Source organism: Meleagris gallopavo, chromosome 4 (genome assembly GCF_000146605.3).
Source record: "Meleagris gallopavo isolate NT-WF06-2002-E0010 breed Aviagen turkey brand Nicholas breeding stock chromosome 4, Turkey_5.1, whole genome shotgun sequence".
Lineage (NCBI taxonomy): Eukaryota > Metazoa > Chordata > Aves > Galliformes > Phasianidae > Meleagris > Meleagris gallopavo.
The window spans coordinates 31,135,696-31,159,007 of record NC_015014.2 but is presented as its reverse complement, the minus strand read 5'-3'; the positions used below and the strand labels follow the sequence as shown (position 1 = coordinate 31,159,007).

The 23,312-nt window shown below is 38.1% G+C and overlaps 1 protein-coding gene across 6 annotated transcripts; it reads right to left on the bottom strand.

Annotated features, from left to right (window-relative positions):
* Nucleotides 1–1,123: 1,123 nt before the first annotated feature.
* YTHDC1 (YTH domain containing 1) lies at nucleotides 1,124–22,831 on the bottom strand. 6 transcript variants are annotated; one of them, XM_003205679.4, is made up of 18 exons: nucleotides 22,705–22,828; nucleotides 21,019–21,153; nucleotides 18,765–18,866; nucleotides 17,827–18,155; nucleotides 17,344–17,698; nucleotides 15,873–15,962; nucleotides 15,309–15,362; nucleotides 14,615–14,709; nucleotides 12,320–12,428; nucleotides 12,113–12,230; nucleotides 10,891–10,975; nucleotides 8,777–8,943; nucleotides 6,184–6,266; nucleotides 4,635–4,671; nucleotides 4,503–4,542; nucleotides 4,336–4,398; nucleotides 2,669–2,803; nucleotides 1,124–1,954 (listed from the first exon to the last, which is right to left on the bottom strand). In XM_003205679.4, exons 1-18 carry the CDS (start codon nucleotides 22,730–22,732, stop codon nucleotides 1,730–1,732), a joined length of 2,250 nt encoding a protein of 749 aa, XP_003205727.1. In that variant the 5' UTR covers nucleotides 22,733–22,828; the 3' UTR covers nucleotides 1,124–1,729. The 6 variants fall into 6 exon arrangements, 5 of the variants coding, with proteins under 5 accessions (XP_003205727.1, XP_010708204.1, XP_003205728.1 ...); XM_010709902.3 differs by lacking the exon at nucleotides 15,309–15,362; XM_003205680.4 differs by lacking the exon at nucleotides 21,019–21,153.
* Nucleotides 22,832–23,312: the final 481 nt, after the last annotated feature.

Genomic DNA, 23,312 nt, shown 5'->3' with positions numbered 1-23,312 from the left:
AAAAAAAAAAAAAAAACCCACACAACAAACCTGCAACAGCTATTATTTCAAACAGCTATTATTATATTGCTTCAAATGAAGCAATGAAATATCTCAGAGAATGTAGGTGGTCTGTGGTGCACATCTCAAACCAGCCACAATAAGCACGCTCAATTTGATAGACCAATCTAATCCTACTGCACACCTCTTAGTTCATAGTTTTGAGGAAGTTTAACATGTTAAACTTCTTGAGGCATTTAAAGAAATTTTCTATAGGGAGGTCACACTTTTTGCTCATGTTTACTATACAACCATAGACTGAAATACACAAAGCCTAAAACACTGTCAGTTCCAAAAAAGCATCTGTTTCCACAATTGCGACACTGGCAAATCCTATGTTGCAGTTCGTTAATACAGCTAAAGCATACAGTGCTGCAGAGCTGGAGGACTACAAAGAATGTGCTGTAACTTGATTTAATTAAATCAGAAGACAAAAAATAAAGGTTATTAATAAAGTCCACAAAGGCAGTGCTACAAATGCAGGTTTTGAGAACTAGGAAACTGCTGCAGAAACTGAGAAGTGTCCTCTACAACTATTATCTTTCTTCGCAGTTCTATACTGTTAGCATTTAGGTTGAAATAGTTTCTGTTGACAAGAAATAGCAAGTGATGCAGTAATCTATACAAGGAAGATACGGGAGAGGTACAATTGTGGTTGAGAACAGCCTGTTAATAGCATGGAGATCATTTTAAGTTAGAAGTGTTGGACCTTAACTTTGATTAGCTGCATGAGCTGTGTTAATCAACTACTTCACTGAGGAAACAGAAAAAGCAGTTACCTTTTTGTTTCATGTTTCTTGATCAATTTCACCCACTGCAATTACCTTTAAGCAATTTTCTCAATACTTTCCTAGAACAGACAGATTGTAGGAAAGCAGGCAAGCTTAGAAAAATCAAGAAACTCAGTCTGGAGCATCAACCATTTCAACAGTTACCAATTTATTTTTATATATAAAAAAAAAGAAATGGTAGCAATGTAGAATACAGCAATATTTCCTGTTCCACACACGCAGTTGTGAACATTCCAAGCAATGTGTACATTTTGCAAGGAGACCAGACAAGATAATTGACCAAAATGTTACTGAACACGGGAAGATTTTTTTTTAAAAAAAGGTTAAAAATTAGGTATCAATATCGTTTTTTTAATATTGCTTTCATTACTGAAGACTGAAAAAACAACTTGACTTTACAGACAGTTAAAAACAAGAAGAAAAGAAGAAAGCTGCTATGGCACCGCCAGTCAGTCAAAAATCATACTTAATATTTGCATACTTGATAGCAGCATTCTCCCACAGAACCATGTGAAACTACAGGAAGAAAACAATACAAAGAACAAAAAAAAAAAATATATATATATATATATATATGGCAGTTTTCCATCAGTATTCAAAAACCTAGAATGATGTTACTAAGTAGATGAACACTCACTGAGAATCAGTATGTACATTCTTGACTGTTTTCCATTCTGCTCCAATAGAATTGTCAAGTGTCAGCTTTGTGTATTTTATTTTTGGCCAAACTGAGTTTTTCCAGTTCACAGTTCACTGCATGCTTGGAATAAAGAGGGTCATTATAAATCCTTCTACACAACGAACTTTAAGTAGATAGCTGAAAATAAAATGTACTACTTGTAAACACACAAAAAAATACAAGCTCTTTTTGTTTCAAGTGAGCACTGGTTCTAAACAGATTATCTTCGGTATCTACCTCTTTCTCCTCTGTCTCTGTCCCGGTCACAAATCCTCTCTCTCTCCCTTTCCCTATCACGGCCTCTGTCACGTTCTCTGTCTCTTCTATTATCTCTAGGCCGGTCCCGTTCCCGCTCTCGATCCCTCTCTCGAGGCCTGCTTCTCCGACCGCTGACAACTGCTTGTGTGCGGCGAAGAAAGTCGTCTACCCTCATGTCATAGTCGTGCTGCGATGAAAGGACAGCTGTTTATTTTCTTTGCCAGATGAAAATTCCCTCCCTGTCCTTATCCACAGGACTGGCTGTAAGTCTTGGGAAAGCCCAATATAAAAGTAATAATTAAAAACAAAACAACCACCAAAAAAATCAACTGAAAACATGCATCCATCAGTACAAGTTTCTTCTCTCATCTTCAGGGCAGCACCATACGTCTTGTTTCTAGTGTGCATGGAGTAAGATGAGGTTCAAATGTCAGATACCAGCAAGAGACCTGAAAGCTACACAGCTTTTGAAGACAGCTGAAAATTTTTCAACAATCTACTCTAGTTTTTGATGGGCCTTTAAGAGTTATAGAACTCTCCATTAACAGAAAAGTTTCTTGGTATTATAGATAATTATAGAAGGCCACATCCTTATTCAAACTGAGCTTCAACAAGGACAACAACTTGACAAGTGTATGCCAATTTTAAGCAGAAAGGTCAGTTTAAGACCACATTCTAGTAATGTTTCACTTCTACATGACCTGGAAGAAAATCTTTTCAACAATACTGAAAATAACTCATAGTTTGACTAAATATCTTTCAATGGAAAACTGTATTTTTAAGACCTGTATTGTCCAAGTCAACATGTTTCAGGTTAGGCTACCTACATCTGTACCCCAAATTCCTCCCATTTCTAACCTAGCCTGCAGACTTGCCTTCCCTTATCTTTTTGGACACTTACTACTCGTTTGTCTCTATATCTTGCTTCATGTGGTACAGGATGATGTCCTGAGTATGGAGGGTGAGCTTGAGGTGGAGGTGCATGGTGCTGATAATAAGGATGGTGTGGTGGCTGCTCCATACCTGGATACGGTGGCTACAAGAAAGTTAAAGGCAGTCTGTTTAATGTTCCAAAACAAAGGTATGTACATAAAATGTAGCGCAGGGAATACACAGCAGAGGTTACTTTCATTCAGGTGGAAATACAAACACCCAAATACACAATTACTAGGCTGCGATCAGATATAACAGGTTATTTCTCATGAAGCACGCATGCTTTATTATTGCTCTACCATTGATTTTTCAGAAGTTCAGGGAACATCCTGCCCAGATTAAAAACATAACCTCTTTCCATATCTACCTTAAGATGATACCGTAACTAAACTTTTGTTACTTAATTCTGATAACTATATATAGGGTTAGGGTTTATATATAGTTATATATACCCTATATATATCCATAAATTTTTTGTCCAAACTAGTAAATCATTCTCAAGATTCTTTTCAGTGCCATGGCTACACATACATACTGTTTTACATGAATAAGCTTACTCCGCAAGGCAAACTATTCAACAAATACTAGTTGATTATATTATTATTAATATTTAAAACAAGGCATCTGTTTGCTGTTCTACTCCACTTCTTGAAATGATCAAGCCATTTCTTTCAGATGTTACTGAAGTATCTTGGCTTGCATTCCTGTTCACAGAAGAAATAGTGGAAGTGCATGCAGCATACTTAATGGAGAGGGAAAAATGACAGGAAAATCTGGAGGTTTAGCTCTGCTTGATGAACCACTCCCAGTCTAACAACTTTGTTCATTTCTTTCAGTTATAAGAAGTCAGAGTTGTGTCTCAGCTGAGCAAAAATGAGAGGTATCTCCACATCCCGCAAATCCTTTTGCTTCCACAATATACACAAGAGCCAGAAAACTTGTTACAGCTACCCAAAATCATGACCCTTGCTCTAGGTCATAACAAAGTAACCTGTTACAATGACTTTTTCCTCACTGAATTTAAGTACTGAAGTTGAATTTAAGTACTTAAGTAATTAACTTCAATGGACATAACTGCAAGTACATGTATTCACATATATGCTCACCTGGACAGGGAAAGAAATGCATTTCAATGAAGGATGCTATACAGCATGTCTTATTTTCATCATGCTGTTCAGTAGGCTCAGCTATTTTTCCACATGCTTCACTGCCCTAACCAAAAGCAAGCCACTGTGTAACACCCCAGTATGCCATGATCCTATGCAGGAAGTCCAGTTCTGAAACACCTACTGTCTGAAAGAAAGCCCATTACTACAAATCTTGAGTTGAATACAATTTTGTCGCATCCTCTTGTGTGGGCTAAAAGTAAGGGCCTGTTGTCTCCTCTGAGTTTAGAGCTCCTTGCAGGTTCAAGATTAGTCATTTTCACTGCTGTACTACTAACTAGAATGACAGACTATTACTGAGAGTAAAGTAAAAATACAAATAGCTGATATAAATTACAGCAGTTACAGCAGAGGTACGTTTTAGGAAAAGGGAAGGGTTGAGCACAGATCGGATGCACTAGGCTTCTATAGCAGGGTACAGAAAAGCCATGCTTTGCAGAAAAAGCCAGAAGTTGAATAAGACACAAACCATTCCTTGCCATGGTGGCGGTGGTCCCATGTTGTGGAATTCCCTCACATAATCATTGTAGGACTAAAATGAAAGACAGGGATATTAATATTTGTGACAGGAGTTCTTCAGAAGTGCTGAAAGCTGAATATAGGAAGTTCCCCCGAAATCAGCATGCACAAACTTACCCCATTTAAAAACACATCTCGTCGAACTCCTGAAAATCGTCTGTTGGGAATAAAAATTTGCAGAACTAAATTCACGTTATCCATTCAGACAAGTTACCAGGACATAAAAAGAATAGCATGAACACACCTTACCTGTCTACTTCAGGATACCTGGGATCCTTTATATACCCTGTTCAAACATCAAGCAGTATTAATTTACCATTTCATAGCAATAATCTTTAAATACATACTAATTAGAATCTATTCTCCAGCTATCAAATTCTAACAGGTATTATAGGCTAACACCCATTGTATTCAGTTCCAACATAAATATAGAAAACTTACAATTTCTCATAGACAATACAAAGTAACATAATATAGTAGCAAAAATTGTATTACATATATAATATATATACACACTCATAGGAACTTGCACACAGTACAACTACGTAAAGGAATACCTATGCAAACAAAGACTTAGAATTTTATTCAAATAAATTGGGAATGCCCACAAGCTTGAGGAGTACTGTCCCCAAACAGTCACCACATGGTCATATAGCTACTTAACAACTATGCACTCAGTAGAATCCTACTATTCCCAGCAATTCTTAAGACCAATTTCCTAATAGGTCTTGAACAAACAGTTATACAGAAAATTAAAAACAAACAAGGTAAAACCACCTGGAAAAGCCTCACAGGGTAAAGAACTGTTACAGTTTAGAATGTAAACTTTTTACAGCTAAAATAGTGCAAAACACCAGGCATGCTTATATTGCTAATGAAATGATGCCTTTGAGTTTCATTAGATTTTACATTTTTGTTCTGAGATCTAAATAATAGTCTTGAAAAGCCAGGAAGCAACTTTTTTTTTTTTTTTTTTTTTTTTACTAAACAACACTAAACTTGCCGTCAAACTGGACAGATAAAAGCAGATTCTTTAGAAAGATTTAGATATCTACTACTGAAATAGCGGGATATATATTCCCAATAACAGTGAAGCAAGATTATACAATTACAACTGACCATTTTTTAATATTGCTTTCTGAAAAATAAAAATCTGCAATATTACCATTGCATAATTATATTATTGTTCTACTACCACTGCAAACACTTGTCTGGAAAGTAACAAAATTGTTTTCCCACATTCATGATTAAACCCTCTCGTAAAAGGCAGTAAAAGTTTATTTTCCCTTCCTCATGTCAAGCTTGTAAAAAAAAAAAAATTATATCTGAAAATACAATTGAACATGCAACCTAAATAAATCTGCTATTCAGGCAACCTCAGCTCACTTTTTCAGTTGGAAATTTCTGATAAACATTTTAATTTGACTATTACTGCACTGATAAATAGCTTAACTAATTCTAGTGATGGATAGGCATTTCAACTAACCATACTTAAAAGTTTAAGGGAATCATGCGTAAAAATTTACACAATTGTGAGATTCTTAAAAGGGCACAGTACAGAACAACTTATTTCTCACTCAAACCAGTAAAGTTAGTGCCACAGGAATTCTGCAAAAGGCGGGTTAAACCCAAAAGCAACACTTAGAACAAATCCTTTGTTTTGTTTTTGTTTTTTTTATATTATTTTTATTTTTTTTTTATCCCAGCCACATTAGAAGGTCACTTTTAGAATTTATAAGAATGCACTAGGAAACACTCATGAACTGGCGCACAGAAATCTTCACAGTAAGATATTAACCTGGTCTTTGGTGAAACTCAGGGGGATAGTCAATTCTTGGTTTCTTCCTGCTGTTATGAATATCATAATCTTCTGGTCGACGCCTACACAAATTAGATATCAGAGATTAAACAAGGTTGTTTGGAGCATTCAGAACAGCAGAATACCTCAAAGGAATATCTTGAGCTGCCCAGAACCTCTGTTTAACCATTCTGAATTCCATCTGATTCAAAACATTCCACAGCTTTAAGTATGAACTCAAGTAATCAAGAACAGCAATCAAATTAAATACCCCTTCCTATTTCACTTTCTGGCTACAGGTGCTTCAGTAGTTAGGAAAGGAACTCTACCCACTGGTACTTTTGTAACAAACAAAAGGTAACAATTTCATCTGAAAACAGAACTTAGACTCATGGTTGAACATACTTTCCGCTCTACATTCTGAACTAGTCTGTTGGACAACAGAATTTACATTTCTAAGTCTAGTTAAAATAAATGGTAAAGTATATAATTATAGTCAAAAGGCACAAATATTACTGTATTTGCCAGCTATGGGGTGAAAAGGCTTATTTTTGTACGTTTTAAATAAAACTGTACATTATTTGTGAAATGGCTTCTTTCGCTGTAGCTTGTTTAGCTAGGCAGGCCAATAATATTTCTAACTACTTCTGATCTAAGCAATTTACCAGTAATGCATCAGTGCCATTAGAACAGGAAGCTCAAGAACACTTAAGCTCCCTAGTTAAAATAATTAAAGCTCTCTTCTACACAAGCCACCTTTTCTGTAAGAGAACTGTTACCTGAGAATCTCATACTCAGGGAAGAAGCTTGTTTATGAAACAGTTAAACAGAAGCCAAGAACTGGCTGCTAATGCTGCTTTGTCAAGGACCATAAACACTAATGCGAGACTCCAATGCTAACACAGAAGCATTTCTAAACACAAATCAGCTATGCACCCCTCTCTCCCCTCCCCCAATGAGCAACAGAATCACTTATGACAAAGAAAAGAAATTGATATTTTCTTGTAATGCTTAATTATTGTGCAACTTGCTCGCTGGGTAACAAGCTTTCTTTTTATGAAGAGCCATTTTTCCTCCCCCTTCCCCATTTCAGTTTTTAATGCCCACTATACCCAGCTACTAAGCTCTTTAAAATGAAAGCAGATCCTGTCCTACGAGCAAAAAGCCCAAAAACCAGAACAGTTGCATCCACAGTAAAACAGATCAAGAAAAACAAAAGCTGGTGAAAGAATAAACATACCGCTTTCTTGTAGTTTTGAGAGTGCATTTACGACCGGTATAAAATATGATAGAAACAGTTCATATAGTAGTCCAACTACTGACTTTTAGCTGTAAGCCACATACATAAATGGAGGCCCTGGCAGGCATGAGAAGGTGTGGTGCTGTTATATGTATAGTTTGCAGTCCATTGCAAAACCTTCACTTGTATATACTTTATTGCACTGGAAACCTCTTAGCTTAACTTCACAAGCCATCTTGGTGTTCAGTCCTTTAAAGCCAAAAATAAGGGGACGCTGCCAGGTTTCCTCCTACCTACTCGTTACAGTGTCCTTTTTTTTTTTTTTTTTTTTTTTTTAAGATCAAGAAAATGGGGACTCTTGTTGGGTATCTGTACCTACCAGAGGATGTTTCCACAAAGAGGAAACTTAACCAAAGGTTTCAGCCCAAATCATACATCAGTCTGTATGCAAAGTGGCTACACAGGGAAAAGGTGTTTGGCAGAAGGGCTAATATCAGTTCTTTGCAAAGACTTCTCCAATTCTGTAACAAGTTACACCCCCTTTTATCCTGGAAAATGATGTTAAGTTCATATAGCAGTGATCAATAACCATGTCGATCCTCTAAAAATACTTTAAGTCCACAGGTACTGCCAGCATCTGGAAAGGTTGTATATACAGACACAGCAACAGCCTGTTGGTTTGTTGCCGGGTCTCCAAGGGCCACTCGATCCCTTTTGGAAAGAACCTATTGTTTTCAGAAGCTCAGCAAGATGTGTGAATTCAGTGGTTACATGTTAGAGAATATCTGGCAATGGGGTTAACACAGCACGGTGACACAATTTGAAACAGTCCCAATAATGCTCCTCCTCTTGAATATCAAAATAAATTAAATATTTTATCCTCAAAATGAGGCGGCATCTTCTGAAAAATTATCAGTGATCCTTATAAAAGTCCCATATTTGATAAGGCTTATCCAGAGACATACCTGAAAGAAAAGGCTTTTACAAGATATTAACACATTTTTGGCATATAAATATATCCTTCTCTCCATCTAGCCTCCTCATAATAAAGCCAGGCTTACCTACAGCTAGTGTTACACATTGCATTATCTCAATAAATTATCTAGTCTAAACTAGATGGCACTTTAAGAGCTTTTTTTTTTTCTGCAAAAGCAAAGATCCCCTTTTTCCTCTTGAATAATGACAGACCGGGAAATCATGTGAAATCCTCAATGAAGCCACAAACTTGTCCATGCAGCTTGATTTGAGGATTTTCTCTCTTCTTTATCGCAGGGAAAGCTTTGACGAATCACATTCCTCCATCACGTTATTCTGATACATGTGCCTATTATCAGTCCAAAGAACGTTTCTAACCTTCCCACGTCCCGAACGGGGTCTCGACGAGATGGTCGTCCTCTTGATCGGGGCTGTGAGTGCATTCTTCTCTTGTGCCTCATTTTATGAATGAGTTGATACAAGTCAATACTTTCATCAGGAGGGAACAGAAGACAAAGCTGGGTTCCACATTCCGGCTCAATTTCCTACAATTAGTTAGAAGTTCAGTAGTGGTTTATAAACCGAGATTAGAAACTCTCCTCAATTACATTAACAATACATATTTAAAACAAAAATCCCCTAAAAACAAAACAAACTTAGATCTCAGCATCACCAGAGACAAAGCAACATTCACTTACATTACCTTCCACTCTTTAAGAACTACTTAAAATTTTTATAAAATAGTCCAACTCTCAGGGCAACCATATCTTCCCATTAGGCATCCAGGCCACATCACTGTTTTACTACAATATCAGAGGACTGTATTTCACCATAAAGAAAATGATCACCTATTACAGACAGAAAAGCAACACATGTAGGAGAAAAATCCATCCTTGCTTCACATAAAAATCCACAGCCTGATAAAATTGACTACTACCACTCAAAAAAGAGTTAGTGATTGACAGATCCATGAAAGTACTAGATCAACACTTGGCAGCAGTCAGAAGAAGCAAATCACACGTCAGGATTATTAGGAAAGGAAAAGAGAACAAGAAAATCATTAAAAATCATTATACCACACTGAAAGTTCATGTTCCACCTACTCCTGGGGTGTAGCTCTGATCCCGTCATCTTTACAAAAATAAAAACAAAGGCAGGGATACAGGGACAGTAGAGCTGGAACAACTTCAGAGGATATGATGTGGATAACTGCACAAGTAGAACAATCCTTATACTGAATGACTGAACAGGTTGTGACTGTTCAGACTAAGAAAAAAAGAGAAATCTTTGGGGGTATGGAGGACAACAGCTACAAGAGTGAGTTGCTTGGAGGAGAGGGACAGAAAGTTGTTGACTACCTCTTCCGGTACAAAAACCTGGGGCTATTAAATGAAGATAGCAGGAAACAGCTGCAAAACAATTGAAGAAAGTGTTTTCTTCAGCCTGGTGACAAGCAGGCCTGGGGAGAGTCCTGGGAAGAGTCCTGGGAAGTATGCTGTAGATATAAAAATCTCACATGAGTTCTAAGGGTAAGAGTACACATCCTCAGAATAGAGATCCACTGGGGGTTACACAAAATGTAGACGGATAAATGACAACCACTTCAAGAAATAACCCAAGTTGAAAAGCTAGAAAAGCGAACATCAGACAGTGCTTGTCCAGTACTTAACAATATAGCAACATTATAAAAAATTAAAACTCACATCTAGACTGCAACTCTGTAGCAAAGTGCACAAAACATTAAACAAATATACATACTTTACCTTGATCATTTAAGAAAAACAACGTTAATGGAAATACTTTTTTTTTTTTTTTTAAAGTATCCCACTAAATTTGAACAAGACAGAAGATACTATTTTACTTCTACTATCCAACAAAGTAAATGTGTCTATGAGAAAAAAAAAACAACACATGAAGTATACATTTTTCCATTCAGTATGGGCGACTATGCAGCTTCCATCTTGCCTCTGGAAAGCAGAATTCATTATTTTAAATCAAGGTTGAGTTACTCAATTCCAGCAGCAACATGCCTGCACTCTATTATGTCTGACAAAACAAAAAGCCAACCCACTAACCATTTACTAGCATATGTTTTACTATGCTAGAGACTATGCCCTAAGATAAATAGGAGAAAGGAAAAACACAATGAAGAACACAGCTGGAAATATCAGAACTGGTTCTTAAAAAACTGATGCTATACAGGTTTACACACCATACAATCCATGACATATTACATTTCCATTTCAAAATATCAGTTCTGAAGCATCAAACACTGCTGATCACAACGAAGAACATCGGCACGCTTTGGTCTTCTTTTTCCTTCTTCCCTAACAGCATTAGAAATAAGATGAATGCCTTTGTCACAGTACTCTAACAACGAGTAAGTGATGTAAAGAGATTCCAAATCTTCTATACGTACAAACTAAGCAAGTACTAGAAGATGCAAGTTATTAAACAAAAACAAACCAGAACAAAAAACAGCATTAACAAACCTGTCCATCACGTCCAATCTTGACCGGCTTATGTTCGTTCCAAGGATTGGTCAGATGAGCAGATTTAGTGAACGGCAATTCACGCCTAAATATGCAAGCGGTAATATTTACAGTTCTGCCCTCATATTTTTACTTTTAAATAATAACTTGTACAATACGACACAGCATACTGAATAATTCCGTTAACCTTTATAGTGGTAAGTCTCTGAATGAATGTATTAGTACCAGAAGAATTGAAGATTTCACATAGTATAGTCCATCCCATGACAGCCTATTGAATACTCAAATAAGTCCATTCCATTAAAGAAATGCTTGTCTTTCTAAAATATTGAGATTGTGCCATAATAAACAAGTACAATCTGAATATGCTGACCAGTCTGTATGAGACACAGTATCTTCATATAACAACATCACTGAAATAAAATCCAGGATGCCCCATCCCTGGAGGCATTCAAGGCCAGGCTGGATGTGGCTCTGGGCAGCCTGGTCTGGTGGTTGGCAACCCTGCACACAGCAGTGGGGTTGAAACCAGGTGATCACTGTGGTCCTTTTTAACCCAGGTCATACTGTGATTCTATGATCTTACTCTCAAGCTAAAATATTTGACATTAGAGTAGATAACTTCCCAAGGTTCCTTCCAACCTCAATTTTCCTATAATTACAAGTGAAAACTCCTCCACATTTATTCTTTCTGCCAGCACCAGAGCTCATGCAACCGTGCACTACAACTTATGGGACCGATACAGCTTGTTTTCTTCAGACTTGTCATTTTTTCAGTTATACCCAATTATAGGAATGAACATACTGCTCACACCCTACATATAAAGCAAGAGTCTCTACTTATTTTAGAACACTAGCATTTCCCTTCTTCAGCCAGATGATGTACATCAGATGAAGACAGGAAAAGCCATTCTGCAAGGATGGCTGTTTGCCAGAGCTGTCTATCAAGTGATCAGTTGCTTCTCATCAAGAACTTCAGAATATACTTCCCTAGTTCCAGGGTTAGAGTTCAGCAAAGGAAAACACTCGAGTGTTAAAAATCTCTAAGCTCATTAATGGACAACAAAAAATATTTGTACCATCAGGTACAGATCTGAGTACCACGCTCAATAATATAGGGCATGGGTACATGAAGGATGGAAAATAGATCTACTATTATCATAAATAAATGATATAACAACATATATTTAATAAACAGAAGCATAAATCAACAATTATTTACCTACAAATCCAGTCAATTTTAAAGACACCTCCCAACATTTTTGCATTCATTCCTGCAGGCAACACCCAGTGTATAGGTGATCCTCCATGATGGGATTCTGAAGACAGTCTTGCAAATCCTAGGGATTTCACATCAATTGTAACAACAGAAAAGCTACCACACAAAATGTCACTTTCACTTACCTTACTAAAAGCTTATCTCCCTTACCTTGGAATTTGCCGCTCTCTCTTACAGAAAATATCAAAATGACACTCCTCGCTGATCTAAATGCAGCATTAAGTTTCTTTTCATTCACTGGAAGCGTTGACCATACTCCCTAAAACAAAACAATCCCCAACCCATCACTAGAAGAGTTAATAAGTGGTTCCGCTGACAGAAGATTTCAAGTACATAGCTTAGGTGAAGAAAACGAGACCAAGCTAGTGTTCAGGGATAAAAAGATAATCAGAAGAGAACAGTATTCTAAACATCAGGTCTTTTGGAAAACACTTTTAGCCTGTCTCATGACAAAACTTTCAGAAAAAAAAGTTGCATTGTCTTTTCTGAACAATGTAGATGCATTGACCACTTATAAGATTTCATCTGTAATTACAACAGATTGATGATTACATCTGTCTTCAGGATTTTTAAGTTGTGTTTTAAGTAACTTTGGGAGTTCGTGTATTTTTTTTTTTAAGAAAATATATATTAGGGGGAAAAAAACGCAGCATTTATGAAGAATGTTCCAAAAGTAATGCCTCCTATTTTATGATGTTGACCCACAACATCATAGGCGGATGATGGTGTTATGGCAGCAGAGACTGAACATTCCCACCAATAACCCATTACATTTTGTTGCTGTGCAACACACAGCACCAGAGGGACAGTCTGACAAAATTGTGTCCGACAAAGAAGAGTGTAGGAAGCTAAGGTTGGTTATAAATTCCTCCATGCACAAAAAAATGGTGCTCTTTGACATTCATCAACGTTTGCTGAACAGTGATGGAGACCAAACAGTGGCCATGAGCACACTGAGATGCTGGGTGATGCATTTCAGCAGTGGGAACAGCAGGTCACCTCTGCTGGCACAGATCTGGATGAGAACAGCATGCAGGCTCCTTCCTGTTCATTGGTGGCAAAAGTGCAGAGCTAATGACTGTGACCATGTTGAAAAAACAAGATTTTTCAGCTGAGCACTTGCTCTATCAAATAGTACTATTGTGGTCTGAGGTAGTTTCCATGGAAATAAACAGGAGTTTTCTTACTCGCTTTTAGTCAGATGCTCATTGTTTTAGGTTTGTTTGTGAAATCATACTGCGAGACAGAACAACTTCTTACATTGGCTACACAAAAGTCAACTTAAAAATGCTGTGAATCACACAACATTAAATACTTACGCATCCTTTCTGTTCAGCTTCTGTTCTGCCTTTACAGCAGCGGACACATACAGACAGAACAGCAGGTAATATCACACTGCCAAGATTTCACGGAGGAAACCCAGAGAAACAAGAAACCCTATGCTCCAATAAGGAACATGTGTACAATTCCATTCAATGAACTTCTGCCCTTAAGGAAGCAGCAGTCAGGGTGGCAGATCACCCATCCGAACTATTTCTACCAGCAGCTTCTCAACAATGCTGTGCCTAGACAACAGTCTATCTGCATACTAAAGATTCCAAAAGCTCAGCATCACCAGAGATCCCACGTTCTCATGGATTATCCTGTACCATGCATAAAACTCACCTGATCACAGAGAAAGATCTAACACAAAGTGAAAATTGCAAACTACCATAACACCGCAAATGGAAAGCTCCCTCAAAATTAACAGAACTAGGAGACCCACAGTGCTGGATTTATTCAAGAACCACTTGCCCTAAACTATATTCTGTTAACAGTTACTACAGTAACTTTTTTTTTATTTTTTTAAATAAAAATAGCTTTTACAAAAAAAGACAAAATCATTTTCCAGAACACTTGAAACAAATTCAATGTACTGATTACAAGGACTATTCTAAATTCTTTTCAGTAACTAGAACTTAATGTCTTGCATAGAAAAATGACAACATTGTATATATCCACTGTATTTCAAAACTGGTCACCTTAAAGTGATCAGATTTAACAGAAGAATATTGTAGATTCACTCAGAACATACCTTACGGCTAAAGTACCTTAGAGAGGCACCGAGCAAAGGAGACTAGCTTTCAAAACTTTCTTGAACCAGCTATCCACTGGTTACTGTTCCCTCAACATTTTCAGAGTTAGATTAAACTCCAGTCTTCATTCACTCATGGCTCAGGGTCCCTTTTTAATTTTATCAAGAACAGTGACAGACGGCCTAGAAACTTCTCTGGGATACAGTGGAAGCAGAGTTGCTAACCCTAAAGAATCAAGGAGCATTAGCTTTCATCATCACCTCTACCAAGATCTGAGTAATGAAAAAAAGCATGCACATATCAGTATGCTCTTTTACAGTAAGCTGTGTCTGAATATAAAAGTGATCAGTTTCAAGAAAAATTAACATACCTTAGCTTTAGCAAGTGAAACGTTTTCATGGTTATTACTCTTGATGAGAAAAAATCTTGCATCTTGGAGAATGTATTTAAGTTTACTTGTTTGGTCTGAAAAAAAAAAAAGGTGTAAAGTAAGTTCAACTGTAAAAATTCAGTTTTCAAAAATGTTGCTGTAAGTGTAGGTAGTTATTTGCCTCCTTCGAAATAGACTGTATCCCACCCAGTTCCTACCTATGTATCAAAACAGTCAACCACCCAACTTCAAATTTGAAATCTAAGCTGTATAGTACAAAATGCCAAGGGAAATCAAACTAAAACTTAAGATATTCAAATAAAGAAAAAACTAAAATTAGCAGGATTCAGTGATGTTCCGATATATAGGACTTATTTCCTTCCTTGAGACTCCCTGAATGAATATCAGGAAACACGTGTATCAACATTAATCCTCCAACAGATATTACTGATACAGTCCTCTTTTTACATGGAAGCACTTTTTTGCTTTGATGCTTCTGTGAGGAGGAAAAAGGCTGGAATTTTTGCATTACATTCTCAACGCATGCAAAATTAGCTCAAGATTTACTCACTATGCTCACCGTTACAGGCTCAAAATGCTTTATATCGGAACATTACTATTTACACGTAATTTAATGAACAGAGACAATGGCTTGCTGTGGGGCATGCATTAAAAATTCAAATTTAAATGATACCTTTTTGGACAGCACGAACGGAAGATGATAATTTCTCATGCTTCTTTTCTGAACCTGTGTTTAGCCAAAGTACATTTTGTTCAGATTGAGCCTTAATAGAGATAATATACAATTTCTACAGCCTTGTCACATACAATTTTCATTCATGACAAATTATGCTTTCTGGCGCGCACCCACACACACAAAAAGATACTGTTCCATGTGCACGAGTGTTTATTTGTTTTAATTGTTTGGTTGGTTTTGGGTTGTTTGGTTTGGGTTTGTTTTTTAAAATGGTATTTGAACAGTTTCCTACTCAGAAAACTAGTCACTGAATCATCATCTTCCAAGTTTAAAAAAAAGTGAAAATTCCACTTAAGCAACAGAATAGCATTAAAGTAACAAGAAAGCCCACATCCCCCCCCACCTCCCCGAAAGGTACCCACACACAACATGCCAGAAGTCAATATTAAATTATACAAAGCTACATACCCCATAAATCTCTACAGCCAGTTACATTTATTTCAGACTACTCATTACAACTTGATGCAAGTCAGGACAACAAACAATAAAAGGAAAGAATACCTGCATAGGATTCGGACGCAGAACTTCCACTTCTATCAAAAACAATTGGAGAGATACCTCTAGCTCTTTTCCTTTCCTTCTTTTTCTCATCTAAAAAAAAAAAAAGATACCAAATAATAGCAACATTTTAATCATTACGCAACAGGTAAAATTTAGATGCAAAGTACTGAAATAGGCAAATATTTTTAACTGTGAAGTTAGCACTTAGCTTACACATTAAAATCGTAGTTGTTGCATCCAAAGCAGCATTTGCTTCTTTTGCCCATGCAAAAGCTTTTAATTCACAAAAAAGACAAATGCCACAAACCTAGAAATTCCATGCAAAGTTGAAAGACAGAATTAATCTCCTAGGTGTTCTAGTAAGGATGGTTTAGTTCTTCTCTTCAGCCTTCAGCAAAATTCACAGAGCACAAACTCTGACAGTGACATGGGCTTGCTTGCTCAAAGCTTAACAAAACGTCAAGAAGTATGAAAACAAAACACTGTAGCACACAGTTATTTGCACTCTAGAAAAAGGTTATACTACAGAACAACTATTACATATTTACTTGTCTTTAGGTTACACTCTTCTGTTTGATAATTCCAAATAACAAAGCTGAATCAAAACACAGATGTTAAGCAGGAAGACTGCCTATGAAGACTTTAGATCAGGAAGCTAAACAAGAGGAAACTCAACAATACAGTAAGCTTCTTTAAGAAAAATTTAAACTGTGCTGAAGTTTCTCCAGTCTACAGCAATTACAGTACAGATAATCTTTCTTAAGGCTTACTTGATCCAAATCCTTTACGTCTGCATATATAAAAACAACTAAGGGGAAGAATGTTCAGAGAATACTCAGAAAGCAGGTTTGTGTGAACCTGAAATCCTCCAAACAATGCAGTATTTCCTATCTGTAACTCAGCACCAGCTACACTAAACAACTGAGAAGCATCCGTTTCTAGTTTTTGCTCAAAACTTCTCTTATTCTAAAGTTGTCTTAATAGCTAATATTTTCAACTTACATTCAAACCTGCTGTATAGAAGGCAGACGTTGCTCAACTACCTAACATCGTATTTTCTCTGCTGAAGACTGTGCTTTGACTGCACCAGCTTACCAGGTCACCCATCTACATGAATATATAATAGCTTATCTCCAGTAAGACAAATTGCATGGGAAATTAAGCCATGAGGAAAATATTAACTAAGAAACAATTAACTATGAAAAACACTAACATCTCAAAGCACTGAACAGCAAGGTCCAAGCAATCAATATGAATCTTCAGCATGGAAATCCTGGTATCTGCAAGTACAAGTATAATGAGAAATCATTTCCCAGTAGGATTCTTCTTTCCCTACAATATTTCAATATTAAGATCTTATTGACTCTTGTTGCTAAAGATTACTTTACACACATTCATTAAACCGTATCCTACAGTTAGCTAAACTCTCAATGGCAAAGTATTTCAGATCAGGATGTTAAATGTGACCTACCTGATTCATCTGAACCAGAAGCAGATCTGACTGACCCATCTGTGAAAGAGGCAGATTCAGAATCAGAATCGCTGGCTTCACTTCGTGTGTCGTAGTCATTTCCTTCCTTCTGATCTCTCTCATCCTGTTCATACTCTTCTTCATCCTCTTCCCCATCTTCTTCCACCTCTTCATCCTCCTCCCCTTCATCATCATCATCTTCTTCCATTCCTTCCTCCTCGTTTTCTGTATTGCCTTGTTCAGAAGAGCCACTGCTACCAGTCTCGTGGTCTGAACAATATTCCTCAGAGTTAACCTCTTCTTTAGAAGAATGACTGGATCTGCTTGGTCTTCTATCCACATCATGTCTCATTCTCTGATGTTTAAAGAAAAAGCGAATCAGTGGTCACATAACATTGTTAGGATGCACACACAGTCCTAAGAGAACGTGCCTTATACAAGTCTCAGTCGCTTTACTTATAAGGCAGCAAGAACATTTAATACCTCTGAACCATCTGGTGTGGAAGACTTCGCCCTTCTGTCAATATCCCTCTTCCTCAGAGGAGTCTTTTCTGGTTGTCCTTTATAAGGATCCCTGGAACTGCTTGACACGCGTGTTTTTCGATCACCATCTGGGCGTCTGTTTCTATCAGACCTCTGGTACTCCTCATTCTTGTATTCTGATACTGGCTTTCCTTTTGTAGTCACTATTCTCTTGTTATTGCTAACTGATGAACTAGGAGGCTTTGGCATCATCTGCCTCGATGAATGCACAGAAGGTTTTTGTCTCTTGCTTTCAACGTTTTCCAACCTGTCACTTTTTCTTTTTGATCCTTAAATAAGAAGAGATATCAAGATCAAAGTTATTTTGTACAGCAAACCTGAACTTCTACAGAGACTCCTGCTTTCTCTACTTTTGGTAAATGCCTTGTTGCACTCAGCTGTAAGTTTAGTAACAACATTTAGAAAGGCTTGTTTGGAACAGCTGATGCTGTAAAACTTGCATAACACTTTAAAAGAGCAACTAATCCCTTAGGCTTTGGTAGGTATTTTCTAAACATCATACATAGGAACATTAAGCAAATGCTTATGATATTGGCCTAAAGCATATTAACAACTGAGCTAGAATAAGACTTGTGGACCCCCTTGCTCCATTTCACTTCATTAAAGCAAATAGTACAGACTTTTCTAACAGCGAATACACTCATGACAATGCAGACTCCAGAGTTACTTCTGAGGCAAAAGGTAACCAAGTTAAATGCTTGTTTGGAAGGTCAGGTGAAAGATTAGATCACCTCAGAAGACTTTTTGGACTCCTTAAACTCTTTGACTCAGGTTCTAAAACCTGTTACTCAAAGACTTAACTCTAGTAAGACAGAAATTTTTTTTTCTTTTTACATCCTTTACTTTTACGTGAGACATCCACTACAAAAGTAACCTACCCTTTTTCTCACTTTTATCTTGCTCACTGTCTGGATTATATAACTCATCATCTTGGTCAGGAGCATCAGTTAAAATGTCATCCAGAACATTTAGTTCACCATCTGAAAACAAAACAGTTAAGAACAATTATGAAGAGTCTGAAGACACAAAGTACAGTAAAACTACTATTTAGAAAACATTTCCTTTACAGATCTGCCACATCACAAAAATTAAAGTTCTCTCAATTCTGTTCTTTCCAAAATTTTGCTTAGATGCATGGATTGAGTAAAACCAATAGAAGAATTAAAGCATGCCACAGGATGCATTTCGGTCTCTGAATAAGGTCCAGCTTGGCTCCTCACACCACACTTTGCAGGAAAGCTGACCTATAAATGGAAGCTTAATAAATAAGCCTGTACAAAATTTGAAAAGTAAAACAAAAACAACAAAAAACATCAAGAGATTGGGATATAGTCTGAGTACTATTAGCAAAGTGGAGGGACCTGTCTACTCCGAATTCTGAAGATCTTGCACCTTAAATTATTCCCACTCTTCTGTACTAATATTTTTGTTCTCATTGCTGCGTTAGGAAGGGAATTTTGTGATATATCTCTAAGGAAGACGCCAAAAAAGGGCAAGATAATTTAACAGAAAGAGCGTAAGCTAGCTCGTCCCACTGAGGAAGTGGAGAGACAAATCTGCTGCAAAATTAATTCTGAGTTGTTCTAAAAAAGCTCTATAACTAATTCACTTTTATCAACAGGGGAAAAAAAAAAAAAAGGAAAATCCATGCTAGAAGCAGTAAATGACCACACTTGTCATACAACTTTTAAAACTTGTCACTGCTTCCAGCTGTTTCACTTTGAGTGAAACCAGAGGGGATATGTGGTGATTCCGGTAAAAGGATTCATGGCATGGGAGACAACAAATCAATATTCTAATCACATTCGAAATAAGACTGGACTAAGCCTTAGCACATGAAAGGATAATAACAGAGAAAGTATTAACTTTGCAGTCTCATATTATTTCTCCTAATTTCCAAGATTTTGAGCTCTTTAACTCTTTTTTGACTCATTACTGTCAGTGATTTTATTTTCTACTTAAGAAAACAAAAGCAGATGGATGGCCAGGATTCTTGTGCAGGACTAAACTGGGATAAAGCAGTAAAGAAAGTCATTTCAAGTTGGACAACTTCTTTATACCAAAACCTTGAGCTGTAACACAAGTTTTACAGCTCGGTATTAGAAAAAGATAACCCACATCAAAAAGGAAATTGATTTTTATAAGCTCCTCTCTTCTATATACACCGGAATCACCATATGCTAGCTTCCCTCCTAGCACTTCTGTGGCAAGGGAACATAGAAGTGGCCACTGAACTGCACAACTGCTGTTGATGATACAAAGAAAGTGGTGCACAGAGAAGGTTAAGTTTTTCAGCAGCAGCATGCAAAGGACATTCAAAGGTAATGCAAAGTTCCATCATAATTCTCTAAGGAGCAGACCCTTATGCTTGCAGATACTATACATCCACATACAATATTCTTGCTGTTAACAATCAGAAATTTAAGGGACAGGCTGATGGCTGTGCAACTGCTAAACAAGGTTTGCAATTTCCTGGATTGCATCATGTCCCCCCACAAAAGACTAGGCAAGTTCACAACATAAGATTTTATTACTAGAGACTAGTGAAAAATAGGTGTACTAGAATTAAACGTATCACCCATCGCAGATCACAAATACTGAAACTCAGATTCATTTCTGTTTCAGGGAGGCAATAGCAAACTTGCGTAAAAGATACTTAACCCAGCTACTGAAGTTGCATTCAAAAATGTTTAAAAATTTGCCTATCAGCTGCTTCCAGAACAAATGAAAAAATAATAAAAATTTAATGGAATAAGCAAGTCTGATGCAGACTCTCTGATAAATGCTTTCAGGATTTGGTAGGCCTGATTTATAGTCAGAACCCTAAAAAAGTACCCCACGGAGAGAAGGAAAGGTTTCCCCACCCTTTCTGTGATGCATATGACTCCTAAGAAATTTCCAGATGTATTTAGCAGCCTGCTGATGCAAAAAGGGCAGTCGACCACACAGCTCCTACGTGCCACCTACATCAGGTATACTGCCCAAATGCCTTTCATAACATGATTCCACTTGCTCCACTGTCACTGTCAGCGTTCAATCAGATCAGCTAAATTATCTCACAGAGATCAAGATAAGTATCAGGAAAAGCACAAAAAAAGAAACAGAAAAACAATAGAGGGACAGATTTCTTACAGTTCATCTCTGCTGAAGGGGGAAGGTCCACATGGGTCCATTTCACTACAGACACTCCCAACTGGGCTCTCCTGCAACTCATCTTATGTTGACTCCGGGATGTGTTGGATCCCTCCATGAACAAATTTAACTCACCTGAAACAGCAGGAAAGTAACCTGGGGAGAGTGTTTTTCCTCTGCTGGTCAAAAGAGTTAGATCTATTCAAGGAAGGGTCCAAACAAGAATCTGAATCGGCAAACAGAGGGGATAAGACCAGGCAATTTAAAACTGAAAGGGTCAGTGATGTTTATTTCCACTTTCCCTAAGCAGTGAAACAGCATTTCTCTCTTGAAAAGACTATAAAAACAATATCACATTTACAGCAGAAACAAATTCAGTTACAAACAAATGTGCATTAACATCTACTATTAAGTCAGAATCAGCCCTTTCAGAGGGTAGAAAACTGAAAAGCAAATTAAAACACAGAACAAAAAAGCTTCTTGTCTGTTACTCATGATTTTATCACTATCAGTGATTAAAAAAAATAAAGAAAGAAAAAACATCCTAACAACAACAACAAAAAAGGGCAAGCCTGGCTGGAAAACATGGTTATAGGAGTTGAAATTTAAAAAGTCAATAGAAAATACTTAAATTTCACTGCTTTACTACAATGACAGCTCAAGTCTGTTTCAAAACGGATCAATTAGATCTAACCTCCCTACTTTTACAATAATAAAGAATCAAACATCAGAAATACTTTTAATCGTCAGCTCTAACAAAATCTAGTAGGAATTTTAAACATGATCTGGTTTCACAGTAAACGTTAAACGTAGCAAACTTTCACTATTCTAAGATACGGCCAAAGACAATTGACAGCCTGCAAGAAGGTTTATGGGAAATGTATATTCCACAGAAATCCAAAATGATGCAAACCATCCCACACCACCAGTGATCCTTTTTCAGAAAACTGCCATAATCTGCGCTAGCCACCAGCCAGCAATCTCCTACATCTGAATTATGCTTTAATTTAAGGCCAATTTAGTGAGGAACGATGCATGTAACAGATAACATCTCAGGCACCGTGCAGATCACTTAAGCTTCCGCACAGGAAGTTTTAAATGTTCAGAATATACATTGCCCTGGAAAAAAACGCTGATTTCAAGTGTATTTACCCACAGGGCCTAGTAACCCTCAGCAGCTCCATAAAGCAATAAAACCATTGGAAAGCACCAAAGGAATGCAAAGAAAAGCACCTAATATCAGTTTCTGCTTGTTGAAATGACCATAGCCCTTGACAGAAAACCTCCCAGAAAAGAAATATGGCCGTGGTTCCCACTGTAACTGCAGCAAACCGGACGCCTCCACCTCGGAAGCGCCCACCCTAGTGAGCAAGGCTCAGCTCTCTGCCCTATGCCTCACTCCCTCCCCCCGCCCCCCAGTCACCTTGCCCCGGTTGGGCCCCATTACCTCCAGCGCCACGGTGCCCCCAGAAGCACCTGCCCGCCGGAGGAACCGCGCCGCATCCTCAAACCGCCCCCAGCGAGAACCTCCTGCTACCCCGCTCTTCTCACGGACGCTCCCAGGGCGAAGGCCCAACACCACCAACCGAGCAGGCCCCGCGAAGGGCGGAGGGGCTCAGGAAGAGAACAAGCTCCCAAATCGCCCCCTGAACCCGGCGCCTAGCCGCCACCCACAGCCCCAGGTACCTTTCTCCTCCCGGCTGTCCGCCGCCATCCCGCTACTGCCGCTGCCGCGACGCGCTCAGCGCTTAAGATGGAGGCGCCTTCTCCCAGCGCGTAACAATTCCCGCTCCCCAGCATGCACCGCTTTGTTTACGCACTGAGCGGCGGCCGCCGCAGGGGGGCGGGAAGAAAGCAGCGCTCGGTTGCGCATGCGCTCTGGGAGAAAGGCAGTGAGCGCGGCGCGTGCGTGGGGCCTTCCTGCGCAGCGCGGTGTGCGCATGCGTAGTCCTGGCATTTTAGGGGAGGTCGATGGAGTGTCTGGCTGTAGTTTGCTGTACCTTAGTTGCGTTTGTGGCTTTAATTTTTTATTTTTATTTTTCTTTCGTTAGTAAGTGAGCTATAAAGAAGGAAAAAAGAGTGGATGAGGGATATAGGGATGGAAGAGAGGACATTGCTTTCTCACTTTTGGGGGGAGGTCTATGTTTGGTGTTTTTGTTTCTGTGATGGCCGTCTGAGGTGATAGAACTCTTGTGGCTCCTTACTGAGGCATAGCAGTTGTGGCTTTCCCTAGTGCTGGGAATTGGGCTTCCCCAGATTTCTCTCAGATGTGTGAATGGCTTGTGGGTCTGAAG

Excerpts from the sequence above, each read along its gene's own strand:
- YTHDC1 (XM_003205679.4), bottom strand. The coding sequence starts at position 22,732 with ATGGCGGCGGACAGCCGGGAGGAGAAAG. Across the intron at positions 6,267-8,776 it reads CCCGTTCGGGACGTGGGAAG|GCGTCGACCAGAAGATTATG; the intron begins GTTAGAAACGTT and ends TAATTTGTGTAG. Across the intron at positions 4,543-4,634 it reads AGGTATCCTGAAGTAGACAG|ACGATTTTCAGGAGTTCGAC; the intron begins GTAAGGTGTGTT and ends TATTCCCAACAG.